The 19,452-nt window shown below is 37.0% G+C and overlaps 4 protein-coding genes across 7 annotated transcripts; 1 reads left to right on the top strand and 3 right to left on the bottom strand.

Annotated features, from left to right (window-relative positions):
- Positions 1-1,159: 1,159 nt before the first annotated feature.
- On the bottom strand, positions 1,160-4,933 carry TIC21 (translocon at inner membrane of chloroplasts 21). The gene is made up of 4 exons (XM_087321852.1): positions 4,554-4,933; positions 2,704-2,961; positions 2,098-2,301; positions 1,160-1,495 (listed from the first exon to the last, which is right to left on the bottom strand). The coding sequence occupies exons 1-4, from the start codon at positions 4,836-4,838 to the stop codon at positions 1,379-1,381; spliced, it is 864 nt and encodes a 287-aa protein (XP_087177978.1). The 5' UTR covers positions 4,839-4,933; the 3' UTR covers positions 1,160-1,378.
- A 1,698-nt stretch (positions 4,934-6,631) lies between these two features.
- LOC147862523 (UDP-galactose transporter 1-like) lies at positions 6,632-9,988 on the bottom strand. Of its 4 annotated transcripts, none has more exons than XR_015529958.1 (6): positions 9,556-9,751; positions 8,942-9,191; positions 8,622-8,829; positions 7,831-8,062; positions 7,155-7,539; positions 6,632-7,001 (listed from the first exon to the last, which is right to left on the bottom strand). XR_015529958.1 is itself a non-coding variant. In XM_087321463.1 (6 exons), exons 1-6 carry the CDS (start codon positions 9,655-9,657, stop codon positions 6,985-6,987), a joined length of 975 nt encoding a protein of 324 aa, XP_087177589.1. In that variant the 5' UTR covers positions 9,658-9,751; the 3' UTR covers positions 6,632-6,984. The 4 variants fall into 4 exon arrangements, 3 of the variants coding, with proteins under 3 accessions (XP_087177589.1, XP_087177588.1, XP_087177587.1); XM_087321463.1 differs by having other exon boundaries at positions 7,374-7,539; XM_087321462.1 differs by lacking the exon at positions 6,632-7,001 and adding an exon at positions 9,973-9,988 and having other exon boundaries at positions 7,069-7,539; positions 9,556-9,717.
- A 3,225-nt stretch (positions 9,989-13,213) lies between these two features.
- Positions 13,214-14,658, top strand: LOC147862522 (glycine-rich RNA-binding protein 3, mitochondrial-like). Its single transcript, XM_087321745.1, has 4 exons — positions 13,214-13,528; positions 14,013-14,081; positions 14,161-14,267; positions 14,347-14,658. Exons 1-4 carry the CDS (start codon positions 13,411-13,413, stop codon positions 14,458-14,460), a joined length of 408 nt encoding a protein of 135 aa, XP_087177871.1. The 5' UTR covers positions 13,214-13,410; the 3' UTR covers positions 14,461-14,658.
- A 359-nt stretch (positions 14,659-15,017) lies between these two features.
- On the bottom strand, positions 15,018-17,140 carry LOC147862521 (uncharacterized). Its single transcript, XM_087321744.1, has 6 exons — positions 16,914-17,140; positions 16,150-16,572; positions 15,808-15,938; positions 15,658-15,718; positions 15,398-15,571; positions 15,018-15,318 (listed from the first exon to the last, which is right to left on the bottom strand). The coding sequence occupies exons 1-6, from the start codon at positions 17,106-17,108 to the stop codon at positions 15,247-15,249; spliced, it is 1,056 nt and encodes a 351-aa protein (XP_087177870.1). The 5' UTR covers positions 17,109-17,140; the 3' UTR covers positions 15,018-15,246.
- Between the last annotated feature and the right edge of the window lie 2,312 nt (positions 17,141-19,452).

Below are 19,452 nucleotides of genomic sequence, written 5' to 3'. Positions count from 1 at the left end.
TCATTACATAGCGGTAATGTCTTAATATTGCAAAGTATTGAAGTTTATATTCAACTTCTGCATTAAAAATTATTGTCATTGCCAGCTTAGTGAGTTACGAGAATATTCTTGATAGTAGTGTCTTCCAAACAATATCAATCATTTCCCCAACCCAAGTCTCGTGCTTCATCAAATACCTCACATAACATAGTTCAAAATCACAACCTCATCATGAAATGATTGGTTGGTCTTGTCAAGAACTTTAGTAAGTACTCAAGTCAAGCATTGACACTGTACACTAAGGATAATATTAATACATATAAGCTCTAACAAGTGACCTTTGCTAACCCATCATTAATTGCATGTTCTCTTGGATAAGAATGGGCATGTCTAAGTTTTCTGAAATTTCCATGCTTTTCATTTGAACTTTAATATCTCTAACCTACCTATTATGTCGTGCAACATCAACCTGCAAATGCAATGATACTTTCATCAACTGAAAACATTTTGTGTCTGTGTAAGGAAACACTTTGATGCAAGGAAACATTTTGTTTTATGTCTGTGTATTGATTTGCTCCACCAAAGTCCAGCAGTATGAACCCCAAGTTTTGTCCCACAGACACTTGTTTAGTGTATTCACAGAAGACATGTCACATCCATCGATATCATCACTAACTTCTAAGGAGCAGCAAACATAACTCTCTTAGATTATGTCAAGCACTGTTGTTGCTTTATACTTCACCCTCAATGCCTTGCAATTTGTTGACAGAACCCAATCACCCATTACTCCTTTGGAACGAGCCACAAACTAAAACCCATTGCCGTGCACTGTTTCTGGTTCACCATGCCTTTGCTTGCATCTTATAGTGCATTATCTGATGGCTCCTGCTGTTTTGAAAGCATGGTTCTATGGTGACATTTAGTTATGGCACAATTTATAGTTCATATGAGGCCTGTGTGCCCATGAGCATTTCGATTTATTCTAGTGCTATTTATTCACAATCCAAGTTGGCATTTTGTTAAATATATTACATTTGACTGTAAGGTTTATCTTTATCCTAAACCTTGAATACAGAATATCATATCACAAAAAAGAAGAAATCATATTTTGTGCATACATGATGTGTATGTATATATAATGCAAAAAACTGGAAAAATAGTCACAAGCAATGGAGGCATATTCTATTGTATTGCTCCATATTATTGCAACATTTCTTTGTGGAAGCATTACATCTGTGCACATCAGGTGACGTTGCCTGCAACTGAGCAATTTGAGTAGATTCTATGTTAATCTTTCATCTGCCTAAAGAAACAATGTGATAATGTATGGAAACTAGTTTTCTTTTCTTCTGTCTACAAGCAGAGAGTGAAGGATCAAAAATCTGTAGCTAGATCTCCATCATGTTAGCTTAGGAATAACATTTTCAGGTGGTGGCTGAGACAGCGTTATTGAGCGAAGCAGTTCCATTGAGAAAACTAGGCCCAGAAAATGAGAAAGTACAGTGTTTGACGATGCCTGCAAAAACAAGAACATATATCAAAACAGATGGAACTTCACGTGATTGAATTGGACGATCCCTGCTCTCAAATGAAATAATAAAGTGATGATCAAAAAAACCATGGCATGTAATCGTACTATATGTTGTACCACATAAACTACTCATATACCATAAACCATATGCATGCCCTTGTAGGTAGTATTCATTGAATGACATAAACATCAACAATGAGAGATGACAATTGTTATGATAAACAAGTGTGATCCTTAACTACCACAGTGAACACAATTATGTCCAAGGAAGGAAACATCAGATAAAATCTGAGCTCAAAAGTGTCCAACCATGTACAATATTGATGCCGTGTTAAGCACTCATGCCATTCATTGAATGACAGACATTAGAACAATCATCATGACGAAAAACCATTATTCCTATGAGCCAACCATGTATCATATCGCTATCATATCCGGAACCTGTACCACATCTGATCTATTGAATGACATATACATCAATGATGTACAGACATTGGACTATTGTTATCATAAACAAGCATGATCCCTATCTACCATTGCCAATAATATCGATATCAATAGGCCAGATAAGAACAGAAGTAAAATACCTGCACCAAGAAAACATCTAGGGCCAAAACAGGGCTGTAACCAGCAGCCGTCCCTTGCAAATATGGCCCCGCACTTGCTGTGAGAGATTTTGCTACAAGGGCACCTACTGTTGCCTGCAATCCAAGCAATGTCAATCCCATTCCCAACAGATTGATTATGATTCCATTCTGGAGATTCTTCACCACTTCAGCCCGTGGAGGAGCCTGTAAAGTCACATTTATAAAACAAAAACCGTACAACTCTTGAGACCAAATAAAGTGAAACTCATAAAGACCACTGACGTTTATATCTTCCTTTTCCAAAGTGCACTTAGTCAATCCCCCCTCTTGAGCAACTATATGCATCTTTCAGGAAATCATATAGCTAGTTTATTCCCTTTTTCTCAATGATGTGCTATTTGCTAAATTATATCGTCAATTCATCCCCTTTTTTCTGAGTTATATATGCCATTCGAGCAATTATATTGTCAATGCATCTCCTTTTCTCTGGCTTTCTGGGGCTGACCAGGGTGTTTCTAAGGAAATAAGGAAAACTTGGGAGCAGAGTTAAAGGAAAGGTCACAGGAAGTTCTTGGAGTTCTCACAAAACTAGGTATGCTTTGTTACCTTTTTAAGGTTATTCACTGTATCACGAAGCCGTTCAGACAATCTGATGTAACCAAATGACCAGAAGACAGACAAAAATGCAGCTGTAATCCCTCCAGCAGTTGCATAAAAGGTGGCTTGTGATGTTGGTGTCCCGCTTATTGCAACTGAAAATGCCAGAATGGCAGCTGATACTACTGTACACACTAGCTGTCCCCAAAATCCTAATGTTCCATATCTTCGGAAATTCCTTGCTGCAGATCCCAACAGTTTCGAGACCTACAAAAGGATAACAATAGCATTTCAGCTACCTAATACATAGGTAGTGCCAGAACCATTACAATTGTATTGTTTGCCCCAATAAACGGGTCATTCAGTTGTTAAAATCAAAAGCTTTAAGTTTATATTAATTTCATATTATCATTGGTGTCTATTGCACAGAATCGTGTTCATGTTCACCTGCTGTGATATTAGAAAAGGTGAAATACAGCACATCAATGGTAAAAGATTCATGCTCTCCTTGATTCACAGCATAACATTAAACAAGTTATTCCTGGGAATGAAGAGATTACAACATGAACATATCATCTTGTTGAGACAGCCTCAATCCTTATTTAAGAGATAATGCTTAGCAACATGCCCACCTGAGCTAAAATGTTTGTGTACAAATCTAATTTCGACAAGGTTTCTCCTTCATCATGTGATTAGCATAAATAAAGTGTAATTAGTGAAATCAGATACATGAAGCACAATGTTATACGTTGCCCTTTATTCCAGAAGTAGAGATACATTGACCGTTCTAACCAATAAGAGGGAAATAATTGAAAGTATGACCTTCATAAATGCAGAGTCCAGAAATATTTGATTCTCAACTAAAATAGCATCTTGTTCTTCCAAGTTTTAGGGCTTTTACATGCTATTTTCAAAATAGCATTCAAAACAATAGATTGGTTGTTAGAGACATAATATTGATGACCAAAGCTACGTTAAGTTTGAAAAAATCTTATCCCAACTGAGATCCCTCCCATAATATGCACCATGGAGGCGACAAAAATAAAATAGCTTATTGTTTTTCCAGGTTCTAAGGATTTTATATACAATCTCTCAAAATAACTTCCGAAAAAAAAAGATTGACTGTTAGAGAGGCAATGCTGATTAACAAGACAGGTTAGATTCAAGATATCTCTTCCCAACCGAGAACACCTTCCATAGTATACACCCTGGAAGTGACAAACATAAAATAGCTCACTGTTTTACCAATTTTTAATGCTTTTCCACACTACTTTTCAAAATACCTTTCGAAACTAATAGATTGCTCATTGGAGGTGACAAGCATAAAATAGCTTACAGTTTTCCCAAGTTTCAAGTCTTTTAAATACTACTTTTCAAAATACGTACCTTTCCAGAACAACAGGTTGATTGTTAAAGAGGCCATGCTACTTAATAAAGCTACGTTAGGATTCAAGAAAACGTTTCAGCCCCCCAACATGGAGGCCACTACTATGAATAGTTTACTGTTTACCCAAGCTTTAAGTATTTTCTCCCAACCAAGAACCATCCCCTAATACATTTCTAGAAATTCTTCCCTTATCAAAACAAGTAAAAATGCATGCATTTCTCTACATAAAAAAAGAACTTTTAAAATTTATGTAGATATAATCAGTTCATATTCAGAAGTACCACCTACGAACTGAACTAACAGGTATGCTTGATTGGTTAAGGGTAAATTTTTTTGTAATCCGTGGTCAAAACCCTAAACCTTAAATCTAAACTTATACCTAAAGCTAGACCTCCCTAACTTAAACAATATGTGGCAAACCTTCAAATTAAAGAATGAAATGAACACGAAGAATGAGGTATAGATTCAGTACCTGTTCACGCTTGGCAATTTCTTCAGGATCATCGGATCCACTGAGGGAAGCAAAGACAAGACGAAAGGAATGCTTTCTTTCACCTTGAAGCTTTTTCTTCTTCATCATCATCATGGAAGAGGACGAAGCGAAACTATGGACAGATGATAAGCAACGACCGGAAGGGAATACAGAGAGGGATGGAGGAGAGGAAGGTATTTTTCTTGTGTAGAGGAGTTGGCATGAAGGAAGGAAGGATGAAATGTTCCTGTAACCTGCAGATTTGGAGATGAGCAACTGATGCATTTTTCTTCTTTCTTTTTTTTCCTTCCTGTCCGCACCAGACAGAGAGAGGTAGAGGCTCTTGATGATTTCTTTCTTTCCTTTATTCTGTCTGCAGTAGATCGACAGAGAAGCTCTTGGTGATAGATAAGAAGAGCCCAAGGTATAAATGGCATATGGTTTGGAAATAACCTCCTAGGTACTTGAAATTACAGATCTAGCCTTCCCCGTTTGCTCCTTCCTACTCCAATCATTGGATCATTAATCAGCTCCTTAATCACAAACAAGCGGTGATTAATCGCCTTGATCACTCGTAAGCACATGATTTATGAGGCTGGCTGGATTCACTTGGTCATTAATCACCTCCATAGTCATCCCTTAGTATGTACATATAACCTCATCAATCATCCAAAAGTGGAGGATCAGTAAGGTTGGGCAGAATCACCACATTGTTAATCGCCTCCTAAATGGATCATAAATCTTCTTAATCAATGATGGGCGGATGTTAAGCACATTGTTAATTACCCATGAATGGATGATTAATCACCTATAAGTGTGTAATGAATCTCTTTAATCATCCCTAAGTGGATGATTAATCATTTTGTAATTAATCACTGACAAGTAAGTAATAAATCTCTTTAATTCCTTGTTAGTGGTTGATTAATCACTTTGTTAGGTAGCCATAAGTGGGGAGATTTCCCATAAGTCAATGATTAATATTGGTAATCACCCCCTAATTTATTCGTCACACTTATGAATTGAAATTTAATCAATCAAAACCAAAAGATGATAACAAAAATTGGGTCTATTTTGCCAATTCTAATGAGAACATCTTGGTAATTGTAGAACAATATAAGGGTATTTTGAAAATTCCATGCTAACCTCGAATTCATTGCAATGTTGGGGATACATTGATTATATTGGTGTGTGTTTTACTTCCATTTTTTTACTCATTCGATAAGATATCAAGTAATTTACTACTAAAGGAAAGTGATTTATTATTGAATGCTATTTTGATAATGCAAACAATAATAAATTGTGAACTTAATTTGTTAAACAATATGAACATAATCAAAAAGTAAAAAAAAAATTATGAGCTACCAAGTTAAAGAAGCACAATCTTTTAGTTTACACCAAATGGAGAGCACAAATGTCTCCACTAACATATATACCTAGCCGTAAAGCGCATTATAAAAGCAATAGTCTCCAAGCAACCTTATGTCAATTTTAATGTTCACAATAATACAAATTACACTTTGTAGTGTCATTGTGGGTTTGACACTTAAGTAATGCCTTTGACTCTATATTTGAGATTTTCATCATACTTCAATTCTCAATTCATGCAAACTAGTAGCTTACACCAAAAGTATATATGAATCCATCTTCAGCTACTACATTGAACAACCATCAATGATCCTACTCAAACATGCTGACAAATTACCCACATTTACATAAAAAATGGCAAGGTTTTAACCTATAATTTCCCCATCTAGCATGGCACATTTTATTAGAGAGGAAATGGAATGAGCTTCACATTTATTTAATCAAACAGTTAAAGAAACTTTTATAAACAACATATCCACAATCTTGGCATTTTTACAACTTCTAGATTACACTCTTGAAAGTAGTATGCCTATGGTCTTTGGCAAGACTACATATACCAAGTCAAGATAACACCCAAAGTGTTTAGCTTAAGTCCTATACATTATCTTAAATTAGCATCAATAATTTTGAGCTGAACTCTATGTTTGTGTTTCGATTGATTAAAATGGGATTCAAAGATACACAGTTGAAATAATTTTGTTTTTAACATAGTGGAGTTGAAATAATAGGTTTTATTGACATGGTGGACATCGAGCATCCTTCTTACACAAGCATTGAGACAAAAGAGAAGGTTCGATAAAAATATATCAATATCAATGAAATAAACTGATAATAAGAATGCATGGCAATCAGTCAACGTGGTTTAACATGAGTATGTGTTAGTAACTGTGTGGTTGTTTGGGAGGTTTATTCCATGAGATTACTTCTAAAACCCTTTCTGGTGATGACGTTTGGCATCATATACGTCGGCAATCGATAACTGGATCAAACTTAAAATGCCTCCACATGAATGCAGGGCCTCAAAGGAACTATAATTCAAGCGCTTGCTTGGGTAATCTTACCACCTCTATGTGGTCCATTTACCTGAACACCAAAAAAGGACTAAGTAACTCCATGAATAAATTTGTAGGAAATCAATGTCAATAGAGAAAAAAAAAACTTATTTATATTCAATCATCATGCATTAGCAATTTTATAAGAACAAAATAAAAAATCAGATGGGCGTGGGAGGTGGACCTAGTGGTATAGGTCATTGCCTTGCAAGAATTCAAGCCCCCACCCCCACACCCAATAAAAGAAAAATTAAATACTCCGTATTGTTGCCACAAATGGCAAAAACATGAAAAGAGAGGAATCTCCTTCATGAAATTTTTAAGAGAGAAAAGAACATTGGCAAAAATAATTAGAAATTTATGCAGCTTTTTTGTTAGAGTTTCTCAGAAACTATGTCATCACTTTTTTCCAAGGCCTGAAAACCCGTGGTTTTGGCTGCTTCAGAGAGCTTATGCCTGACATAGCCATAGAAAGTGCAGCCTAAAAGTGTTATGGAACATCCAACTGCATTCAAAACGTTAATTGGGTTGCGGAAGATGAGCCATGATATGACAATAGCCACGGCGACCTATTCCATCAAAAAAACACAAAAAAGGCAAATTTAAGAACATTTTACCATGCATAATAAAAGGCAAAAACATACCCCTAGCTTGTTGGCTATAGTACCAGAATACCCCTAAGTTTACAAGGGTACAAGAATACTGCCAAGCTTTTCTAACTTTCCTACTGCATCAGTATATTCTAATAATTCATTTTTGAAACCTTGGAGTATTCCAGTATATACCAACAAGTTGAAGTTGAGTTTTGATGATTATCCATAAAGAGTAGATGAAGCCTTAGATTATGCTGATGCCTTTACCTTCATGTTGCCTGCAACATTGAATGTGACTGCCGTAGTTGTCTTGATCACATAAAAAATAGAGAAATTGAGACAAAATGCAAATATTCCTGAGCCAAAAAGTATAATACATGGCTTCACAAGTGATTCCTGAACAGCAATCCATGCCAAGACACCAGGACCTTCTAGAATAAGTGCTGGAAATGCCAATATCATGGTCGCGTAAGGGGCCATATAATAGACAGTATTAATGCTGAAAGACACAGTCAAGCAAGATGGTTAGTACGTTAGGCTCTATGTGTAGAAAAATCAGAATTGAATTGAGCATATGCAATAAGGCCAAAAGATTGATCCATAGCTATTTATATATGATTGTCCATGAAAACCCTAGGTGTATGTCCCAACTGTAATTGACCGAATCATAGTTGCCTATATAGTCCTAGATTTACATCTATCTGGAACCTGAGATCTACACACCATCATGTGAGCTTGCATAAAGGTCGTTAGCCCATTTTATATCCATGAAACCCAAGGCCTTTGTTTGTCTGGAACCTTAGGTCTAGATACCATCATGATTAAGAGATCTTGCAAAAGGGTACCTAGTTCTTTGTATCACCATGAAACCTAGGTCTATGACCATACCATCGCCATAGGGCTTTATATAATCATAAGACATTATGTCAGTGTCCATACCATAGCTGTCTATTCTGTGTCTAGGCGTATGTATAACCGTCGTGGAACTAATGGGTGGTCCATCTCTGGCCTTAATGATTTACTAAACTGAGGTATGCTAATATCACAGTTAAGCATACCTGTCAAAATTGAACCCATGCAATAAAGACTCTGCGAGTATAGTTTTGGTTGAGGTGACCAAGCAACCAATGAAGGCTGCCAGGAATCCAAACATGTTGAAACTTGTCTCTGTGATCGACGTCAGCATGATGCCACCCACAACCGGCACTAACGACAACCATACTCTCCGATCAAAGCTCTTACTCCAAACCAACCACTGCAAGACCACTGCATTGTGCTACAACCATTTTCAGAATGTTGAGAAATTCTACAAAAAACTCTCTACATATTATGCCAGTTTATATAAAGAATAAAATGTCTCAAAAGAACGAATATTGACCTGTTGTAGCTGGTGTTAGGGACTTTATGGTTTGCATAAAGGACACCGGAATGTAGCGCAAACTCACGTTGCCTAGAACGATGTTGATGCAAAAGACAAAAGACATGGGTAGAATTCGACGCCATCGATCCGCGGGATCAACCTCTATCAATTGCTTTACCTTCAAGATCTTAATAGCTATATAAGCCCCAATTGTTGAGCATATGAAATGTACTGAGGATACTGTGAGTGGGTACTTGAAGTCCAGCTTCTGCTCAAACAAAAAGTAAAAAAATGGGATTTTCGTTTTTCAAATGGCTACATTCAATTATGTGAAATGAAGGGCATTCAAACATGTGCAAATTGAGAGAGAGAGAGAGAGAGAGAGAATAGCATTCAGGGAAAAACAAAAAAAATACCAGTAACCAGTGGAGGGTTTATCAGGATACGTCTTTTGTAGTAATAAGTTTGAACTAGATTCATCCAAAATTAACTAATTTAACGTGATAGTAGTTTTCCCTTTATAATACCAGTTTTTAATCTACAAGTCTTTGTTCATAACCATAGCCAGAAGCAGAATAGTTCATATATATATATATATATACATGAAGAGAATGAGAAAGAAGATCGTTTACCTGAAATATCCATTTGTTCATCACAATGACAAGGACATTGAAGAACCACCATTGAAGAACAGCAGCGACAGCAGCAGACCTTCCGACCCACTTCTCTTCCATTAGGATTAGGGTTTTGATTTACCACACAGATCAAGATGATCTGGTGACAGATCTACAATGTTGATCGAGACAAATTAGGAATAAGCAGACCAGCAAAAAAGAAAAAAGAAAAAAAAAACCGGCGGTTGGCTTGGCATAGCTCTGAGTGAGAAGGAGATCTTACCCGAACAAGAAGAAGAAGAAGAAGAAGAAGAAAGGGAGGGAGGAAAACTGATGGATCACATGGGGAAGCAGAGGCGTAGAAGCCGTGAACAGAAGATGTGAAGAGGAAAAAGGGAGAGAAAAAAACAGAGTAGAGAGGGGGGGGGTAGTTACCACGCTCCCTTCCTTCCTCTGTGTCTGCTGCAGAGCCTCCCCTTCTTCCTCACTACGACTAGAATCCTGTTTGTTTCTCAACACACATAGTAACCATCTTCTTACGCAACCATTTATGACTCCTCTCCGAGGTCTTGGGTTCGATTCCTCTTTTGTCACTCCACTCTCACTCTCACTCCTTTATGTGTATTGCTCTCCCTCATTTCTCATTTGCCGTGCCTTTGTATCTCTCCATAGCTCCTATAGTAAGCAGACGTGCGTTTGATCGCGCCCTTTGTATCACATGTCTGAATCCTACATTATGTTGTTGTTGCAGGTATGCGGGATCGTGTCTCTGTATCGTGTTGGATAGATAGGACATGGAGAACTTCCCTCCCTCCGAACCATTGGCCCTTTTCCTATATGTTGACGAATGTAGTTTTGCTCGCGTTTCTCGATCCATGAGTCTACATTAGGTTGGCACAGTACATGACTGTGTTGTTTTAGATTTTTCTTTTCTTGGTTGAATAGATGACAAAGCCATTGGTTGAACCATTGGCCCTTTTCCTATACGTTGACGAATGTAGTTTTGCTCGCGTTTCTCGATCCATGAGTCTACATTAGGTTGGCACAGTACATGACTGTGTTGTTTTAGAATTTTCTTTTCTTGGTTGAATAGATGACAAAGCCATTGGTTGACCATGTTATGATCTCGTGACATTCATTGACTTCATGCCATATCCAATCTAATTGCCATGGCACACCATGACATTCATTGACTTCGTGCAATATGCACTCGATCTATCATCGCATATCACATGTTTAAGTTATATGTTGTTTGCATCATTTGTTTTTTGGGTACCTACTCGGTGCACAAAATCAATGAATGGTCATCTATAACCCTAGTGCCCTAATGAATTGGCATCCAAGTGAACACTCCTTACTAATGTAGGCTTGGAGTGTGGGTAATGTATAAACTTTTAAGCTTTCTCAAGCCTTTGGGATCTCGTTACTAAACGCATTGTGAACCAACCCATTGCGTTTTCAAGTTAGAAACGATGAGATGTCATGCTTTCTTTGGAAGAATATCTAACTCTAGGAATCCTAGTGTTGTTATGTTTGGTTGAGTTGGTTTATTCTAATTAGAAGACATGTTAAATTTGTGGATATATTGGATGGCTTTTATGTAAAGATATATTTGATCATATGACCATCAAAGTCAAACAACGATATCCAAAATTCCATGTCACGTATATAAATGCACATATATTGTCAAGATTTGGTTGTCCCAATATTTATGGCCTCCTCATCAAAATCTAATAATCATGGTGTGATTTGTGTTTGGTTCTCCAAATCAATATTGCATGTCAACTTCTATTTTATTGGGTTGCAACCCACATGTTGACAAAGCAGAAGATCTAAACCCATATCACCATTAACTCGAAGCATCGTGCCTATCGAAACATGACCAACAACATAAAACAAGTATCATCCCTCTAATGAGGCGAAAATGTATGTGTCACATGGGTTGTATTCATAATGAAAAACATGTTTATGATTATTTCATGAACATGTATTGGGCATGCAACAATGAGCTAAATTGAGCAGAAAACATATTCTAAATCTAGTGACTCATGTCTAATTTATGCAATTCACAATTGTTAAGGGGATCGACAACTTCTTTTCTCATGAAGTCCTATTTCACATTGGACCGTTCGACCCAACATGCATAACATTTTGAGGTCAAAGGTGCAAAATCTCTCTAGTCGATTGATTGCCTCTTGAAATACATCTGTAGTGCATCAATATCTTATTGTGCATTTGTGTTTTACAATGGGATTAATGGTGGGACTTGAGAGTCAAGGAGCCTTTTGTGCTAGATGGTGACTTGCCTTCGACCACACACTTTTTTCCCATGCTTGTTCTTGATTGTGGACGGGTTGTGGAGCACGTGAAATTTAAAATTCTAAAGACTTTGTCAATTGCTATGAATAAAATTGTTTTTTAGTTTTGTAGACAAAACGCTTTTCATTACCATTCCTAGGCTTTAAAAATGTCACGACATTTTTGTTGGAGGGCTAGCTAAAATCTAGGAATCTTGAATATTTTCATATAAATGTTGAGCTAACATCTTCTTGTTAACATTGCCTAAGAAAGGTGATGACATTTGTCCCTTGGTTCGGAAAAGCGAACATTGTAAAGCCATTGTTTTAGGAGAAACTATTATGCATGCTCTTGGATTAGCTAAAACCACAATAAACACATGAAATAGATCCCAACCAATAATCACCTTATTTTAAATTTGAACCCTGTTCACTATTAATACATGTAGATGACCTATTTCTCCTTGATCAAGTGATAACAAAAAAATGTCAAATGTTTGTGTGCATATTGCCAATTAGGTGGGAACGCGTGTACAAAGTATGTATGATCTTCAATCCAAATTTCGTTATATGATAGTGCATGAACATTTAGCCAAACAACTCTCACTACTTAAGTTGCACAGAGCAGTCACTATGTGATCTAACAATTCCTTGCATGCTAAAATAACTTGGAACATGTATGTATGAGAAATTTGAAACCCTTGAAACCTAAAATGCACCAAAATCTACGAAATTGTTGAAAGAAATAACTTTGGATCATCTAAGCTTCATTAGACTCATGGAACATAAAATGTTGGGCCCTACAATTCATCACGATACCTTAACACATTACGAGGTTTAAACATAAACCCCATCCATGGGCCAATCCTTAAAAATTAAGCAGTAAACCTTAAAAGCAAGCAATATTAACCTTTCCAAACCGTAAACCTCATCCTTGAAAGCAATATTAACCCCTTCCATACCATAAACCCAATCCTTGAAAATTAAACAATAGACCTTGGTAACCCCTTCTAGACTGTAAACTCAATCCTTGAAAATTAAACAATAGATCTTGAAAACAATATTAACCCCTTCTCGTAAACCCAATCATTGAAAATTAAACAATAGACCTTGAAAGCAATATTAACCCCTTCCAGATTGTAAACATGATCCTTGAAAACTAAACAGTAGACATTGAAGGCAATATTAACCCCTTCCAAACTGTGAACCCAATCCTTGAAAATTAAATAGTAGACCTTGAGAGCAATATTAACAAACACTAAACCCAATCCTTGAAAATTAAATTGGCAACAATAACCCCTCTCGGACCATAAACCATGTCCGAAGAATCCCTCGAGCACAAACCAGTAAGTAAATAAACCATGTATTAAACATCATCAATCAATCCATCCTCTTGAGTCTCTACAGCTTAATCCCTCCTTCACACTCACCCAAAAAACCATCAAAAACCTTAAATCTTCTAAAACCCTAAACCCTCCCAATTGCTTTGAAACAGCATCACATCTGTCGACATCTCTCGAATGCGAGAAACAGAGACTTCTACAACATCTCTCTGTTCCACCAGAGCGGAGCGGAAATGGTGAGCAGATTCACAGGAATGGGAGGTCTCTTCCGACGGAGAGACCTCTGCATACAAGTTCCATTCATCTTCACGACAGTCAGAGGCATTGTCTCTTCCAAGCTCTTCATTGGAGGTAATGTGTATCTCCTCCAGGATATTCTTAGATGAGCAATGTTCTTGTCGTTTCGTTCTATTTCTTAAACATATTTTTGAGCACTTTGAGCTCATCTCATGGGATATTTGGTAGTAAAACTGCACCCGGAAAACAGGGGTTTAGATTATCTTCTTCTCCTTGATATTGGTTATGATGATATGTTGAGTTGTCAATTTTTGAATGCGTTTATTGAAGTTCATCCATCCGGTTGCAGAATTGATTGATTTGGTTGCATTTGGAGCAGTTGGTTTATTCCATTTTTTACATTTGGGATGAGCTCATTAGTTTTGTTGCAAATATATTTGCCGTTTGGTATGGTTGCACTTGGATCAGTTATTTCCATATGGTTGCTGTGGCTCATTCCACATTGGCTCATCAATCTCGGTTGCATTTGGGATTAACTAATTAATGGTGTTGCAAATTGTCTATATTTTTGTGCCAATCACCCAAACTTCCAATGTAGGCCTGTCATATACTACCGAGGAGGACTCTTTGCGGCAGGCATTCTCAGTACACGGTGATATACATGAAGGCAAGTTGCCTCATTCTTTAACAACATTCCAGCATGCTGTAGTAGAATAGGCTTTAAGTGGACAATATTTTGAAAACAGTGAAAGTAATCACTGACCGCGAAACTGGGAGGTCTAGGGGGTTTGGTTTTGTGACATTTGGCTCAGAAACTGACGCTGAAGCAGCCCTCCAAGGAATGGATGGGAAGGTATATCTTGTTTCTCTACATTATAGATTGGGCTACCTCTGTATAATTATAGTAACTTTTCAATTTTATGAATATTTAGGTTCTAGATGGACGTGCAATCAGGGTTGATTATGCATCAGCGGCACCTGTTTCCAGACCCGGCAGAGGTTTTGGAGGTCATAGGAGCTTAGATTTTGATAATGATCAATTCTGATAAAGTTCAATTTGTTATTACTTGTAATATTAATTAAACCTTGTTAGAGACTGTTGACTTGAATTGTTTGCTCTCCTAAATAAATTTCTTTGTACACAATACATATAAGTGCTAGGAATCACCTTCATTGTGTACAGCTGAAAGTAATCTTCCAGAACAAATCAGACCCAATAAAAGCTTTTAAATATTCTGAAGGTTTATTTGTGGCTTCTGCGTACTTCTTTATTCTAGAACTTCTTTCCTGAACTTATTTCTGCCTACTGCTGCAGTCTAAAACTTCTTTCCATAATTAGCTTTTTTATTCATGTGAAAAGAAATCACACGACTATTTCTTTTCACATTCCATCCCATAAAATGCCGTCATATTTGGTGGTTATAACTCTTGTATAATTCGTGAATGCATTTAAAAGTGATACATGCTTTGACTATTGTATTATTCCTCTCTAATGGAAGCCATACACAAAAATAAAATCACTAATTCCTCTCTTACATGTTCATAATCAATCATTATTGCATCAGATGATACACGTTTACCATGTGTTATATTTAACTTGTACTTGTGGAAATATTAGATTGACCATATTGTTAATGTCACGAGTCACAACATATACCATTGGAACATTGCATGTTGCAAATAAAAGCTGGGCATATTTCAAAACTCTCGTGTTGCTTTCTCCAACTGCAGATGTCAATGTCAATGTCATATGGATATGTTTATTGTTCATTCAAATGGTCTTTCATTTGACTTTCAACAGTTAGCATACATAATTATACAATTAAGTTCAGCTAAATTTCATGGGCGCGTAGATTTTCCTTGAACCATTCAAACATTGTTGCTAGACCTTGTTCTAAGTGAACCTGTCCACATTTCAAACAAAACTATCTTAATGCTTTGGCACACGAAGCCTCTTGGAAACAGTAAAAGAGATCACCACACCTTTGGGTTGTATCCAAGCATGGCCCTTGCCTTTTGAATGTCAGCAAATGTACCAAAAACATCACCCTTTGACTCCTCTCTCCGAATAACTGTAGCAGTGCAACCCATGACATTTTGCAGTGTTTCTACAAACTCAGACAGCCGTACAGCCTTACCAGCAGCAATATTAAACACCTGTTGCCCTATCATGGTTAGAAATGGACTTGATCATTATTAAAAATCATTTCAATATAATCGTAGATCTGAATATGAACACAAACCTCACAGCTGTGTGGTTTGTTGATGGCTGCAATGATACTATCTACTGCGTCATCGATATATCTAATCATGGATTTGAAAATGAAAAGCCAAATTGCATAACTCCTTCATACAGGTCAAAAATATGTTATGTGATCAGTGCAGCCTCTTACGTGTAATCTCGCCATGAGCTGCCATCTCCGAAGATCTCAATTGGCATCCCTCTATATATCAAGTTCATGAATTTCAATGGAGCCATTTCTGGGCGGCCTCGAGGTCCATAGATAGTGAAGAACCTTAGCCCCTATATACCATTCCTAGATTCAACAATACTTCTATATCAAAAGTAAATTATATTCTTCCGCCAGTCCAGTCCATGTATATTGTGCTTTGGTTTAACAAAGATTATATATTTAGATCAATTCTTTTCTTTTTCTTACTGATTGTAATCACCCTGAAGCTTTTATATCAACAGCCAATTCTTTTCTTTCAATTTCATGTTGTTTGGAACTTACAGTGGTTGGTAAATTGTAGAGATGGTGGTAGACTCCAGCCATGGATTCTGCCGCAGCTTTGGTAACACCATATGGACTTAGCAGTTTTCCGGGCAATTCATCTTCTCTCATGAGGACCATATTCTTCTCCATGTTTGTAGAAGAGGAAACTGGGGTTCCATAGACACTTCCACTCGAGGCATAGACAAAGTTTGAGCACCTTGACAACGCAGCTTGCTCCAGTAAAATTGTGGTTCCCAATACATTGGTGTTTATATACCACTCTGGAGAAGAGATACTTTCTCTTGCTCCTGCACATGCAGCCAGATGGCAGACCACATTGATCCCGTTTGAGAACAGAGATTTCATTGCGATTCGATCGGTAATGTCAGCATTCTTGATTTGTAAGGTTCCGGGGCATTCTGATGCACACTTTTGCAGCCACTAAATCAATGCATTCAACATAAAAACACATGTAACAATGTTCTTCCTGCAACTACAACATGTGTTGCCTGTATCAAAACATATGCAACAATAATCACAACATGCAAAGATTCGTTATACCACACGCAGGAATGGCTCTCACAGTCACTATGACATAGTTTCTCCATCAATACATATTCAACAATAGTTACGTAACATGCCAATAATCCACCTTATTGTGGATTACGGATCCTAAGCCTGTAGACATGTGTAAGTGTTTGTTACAACATAGAAAAACAAAATCTAACTTAGATTCATCTCCCTTTTATTTCCTTCAAACACTAACATAAAGAGGAAATCACCTGAAGGTTAGCAGCCTTAACAGAGGAAGGGTAGCCATGTGCAGAGGAGTTGTCCACAAGGACCACATTTTCTCCAAGACGCAACAGGGCCGCCACTGTGTGGCATCCGATAAACCCTGCTCCCCCTGTGACCATCACCACACGGTCGGACGGAAGAGGAGGAATGGACATGGGGCTTGTCATGCTCATCGCCATTGTTCTGCTTCTATGATCCACATTCACATCTACATACATACATATATACATAATACATATATCATACATACATACATGAATGCATGCATGCCTGTAGGCTGCATACACACATATCTATGAAGGCTTTTGATTTTGGATGTAACTCTAGTTTACAAGGCATGTCATTAATAGTCTTAATAACTTGGAATTGTCCGTGATATGGAGAAGACAACCTAGGACGCTTGCATGTTCATATCTTGTTTGTACCCTTTGGTTACACCTACATGCCCTTGTGGAGTAAACATGGTTAACATTGATGGCTTCCATAAATTTTGCCACATTCTTATAGAGTTTTAAGACTATGAATTGTACTCCACACTTACAAGCTTAGTAGCATTTAGTGGTTTTGGCTTGAAACCGTATACTACTATAAACATACTATAGATTCAATATTTGGATAATAGTTATCCCAAACAAGATGATTCATGGATGACATACATAATCGGGTTTCCAGGTTATTGAATCTACATGCTAAGGATGTTTGGTGAATTTGGGAGCCCGTTATTGACAATGTCTTCAATAGACTATATAATGTATAATAATTTTCTCCAAGTGTTTGAACTATTACAATGGTTGGGGGAAGGAATGCATAGTGTCATTCTTGTGATGCCATAAACTACAACCTTGGTTGCATGATGGCATCTACATTTCTAGGGTAAACCCACGACAAAGTCCATCAAGATAGTTGAATAATGTAAATTTTGTGACATTATCGAACCCTGTGTAGTATCATGCAATATAATGTCGGATAACGCGATCCAATAGGTTCTTTTATAGGGTAGTTGGATCATAAGTCCTTACCATGAAGATAGTTGTAAGCATGGTTGGGCCAAATGGCAAACACCAAGAACCCGCCAAATCTCATATGATGCATAAACAAGGAAGTTGAATGTAATAGTAATAGCACAAGGTTTTCAACGTTGTTGAGTCCTAGAATAATGGAATCAAACATCACTTTCATCACATGCTTCAATGCACATCCAATAAAAATCCCAAATGTATGCACCCTCAATCATGCAACACTCTCAATCACTTGCCTTCACACATCCTCAAAACCAAGCACAACCATCTTGCCTTGTTTAAAGTTTAATCCATCTTGAATATAATACTTCATCATAATCTTTCTCCGTTAGCTAACAAACCAATCACATTTGTAATTTTGGTGGCTAGTCATCATAGGATGAAGGTCATGCTTGAAACTTGGAAAGATACAAGTTATTCGAGCTTTTCGACGAGTAAAGAGAACTTCTATGATTCAAGAAAGTGCATCAACAAGAATATAATTGCAAGTCTATAATAATAGACCTCTAAACAAACATTTCCATGAGTTTTGCCTGTTGAGCCTTGTGTGAAGGTTGGGTTATATCCAATGATATCTCTAGCTTTCTATTATGTGATCCTTCTTATCCATGGATTTATAATAGATCATTCACTCGCGTTATTTTCATCTATCATATGTTTGCATCATATATATCAACACTAATTCATATATATTCACATTTCTATTATAAGATAACTAAAAACAAACCACATTGCTAATAATTACATCCATTTAGATCTCTAACTTCTCATCATGTGATTATTTTGTTTAGAGAATTGATAATTGTTGATTACTACTATTCTATCATTTTAAACATCAGATACTAAAACTAATTCATATCTTATGCCTTATATTCTAAGCTAACAATAGTTTATTGGAACATCCTCGAGAGTTATATTTATTTAGGCTTAAGATCCATCTTGATGAAATATGTTGCATATGAGATTCGATCCATAAGATCATTCGTCTTGGAAACAAAATCTATTGGTGTACATCATTGCTTTCTATCATAAGTTCATTAAATTAGGAGTTTAGGTCAACTTGAAGGTTGTCAGTTACACAAGACATTATCCAATGTGGTACATCGGTGGTATCAAGAGTTCATCATAGGATGCCAATCTCATCTTATGTTTTGCACAACTCTAACAACAACTTTAACAAGCCAAAACATTTTAGATGGGAAGTGCTCATTGCACATGAACGTATCACTTAGTCACCATCTGTTTGTCATGATTGTCGAGATGAGAGTGACGAAGCCTCCGCACCGGTTGTAATATTCATTCCCAAATCCACTCTTATGGCACACACGACATGGTTTTCAGACTATCATATCTCTCTTGAGTAACACTCCTCGTGATAGACACACCCAAGTGAGCTTTTATAAGAGTGGATGTAGTCGTAAACAAGAATCATAGCAACTATCAACAATGCAGAATACAATAACACTGTTTATTGGGGTGGGGGGTTACAAAAGAGAGTTTCAAT

The sequence above is a fragment of the Azolla caroliniana genome, unplaced genomic scaffold (assembly GCF_043228905.1).
Source record: "Azolla caroliniana isolate FFs.n. ecotype wild unplaced genomic scaffold, voAzoCaro1.0.p SCAF_6, whole genome shotgun sequence".
NCBI classification, from domain to species: domain Eukaryota; kingdom Viridiplantae; phylum Streptophyta; class Polypodiopsida; order Salviniales; family Salviniaceae; genus Azolla; species Azolla caroliniana.
Note: the sequence above shows the minus strand (reverse complement) of the source record. Positions and strands in the feature narration are given on the sequence as shown.

Coding starts and splice junctions, on each gene's coding strand:
- LOC147862521 (XM_087321744.1), bottom strand. CDS start 17,108: ATGGCGATGAGCATGACAAGCCCCATGTCCATTCCTCCTCTTCCGTCC. Junction 15,939..16,149: donor TCTACAATTTACCAACCACT/GTAAGTTCCAAA, acceptor AATGGTATATAG/GGGCTAAGGTTCTTCACTAT. Junction 15,319..15,397: donor TGCTTGGATACAACCCAAAG/GTGTGGTGATCT, acceptor AAATGTGGACAG/GTTCACTTAGAACAAGGTCT.
- LOC147862522 (XM_087321745.1), top strand. CDS start 13,411: ATGGTGAGCAGATTCACAGGAATGGGAGGTCTCTTCCGACGGAGAGAC. Junction 13,529..14,012: donor TTCCAAGCTCTTCATTGGAG/GTAATGTGTATC, acceptor CTTCCAATGTAG/GCCTGTCATATACTACCGAG. Junction 14,268..14,346: donor TCCAAGGAATGGATGGGAAG/GTATATCTTGTT, acceptor ATGAATATTTAG/GTTCTAGATGGACGTGCAAT.
- LOC147862523 (XM_087321462.1), bottom strand. CDS start 9,657: ATGGAAGAGAAGTGGGTCGGAAGGTCTGCTGCTGTCGCTGCTGTTCTT. Junction 9,192..9,555: donor TGAACAAATGGATATTTCAG/GTAAACGATCTT, acceptor TTGTTTGAGCAG/AAGCTGGACTTCAAGTACCC. Junction 8,830..8,941: donor CCTAACACCAGCTACAACAG/GTCAATATTCGT, acceptor AGCACAATGCAG/TGGTCTTGCAGTGGTTGGTT.
- TIC21 (XM_087321852.1), bottom strand. CDS start 4,838: ATGCATCAGTTGCTCATCTCCAAATCTGCAGGTTACAGGAACATTTCA. Junction 2,962..4,553: donor AAATTGCCAAGCGTGAACAG/GTACTGAATCTA, acceptor ATCCTTTTGTAG/GTCTCGAAACTGTTGGGATC. Junction 1,496..2,097: donor TAGATGTTTTCTTGGTGCAG/GTATTTTACTTC, acceptor TTGTTTTTGCAG/GCATCGTCAAACACTGTACT.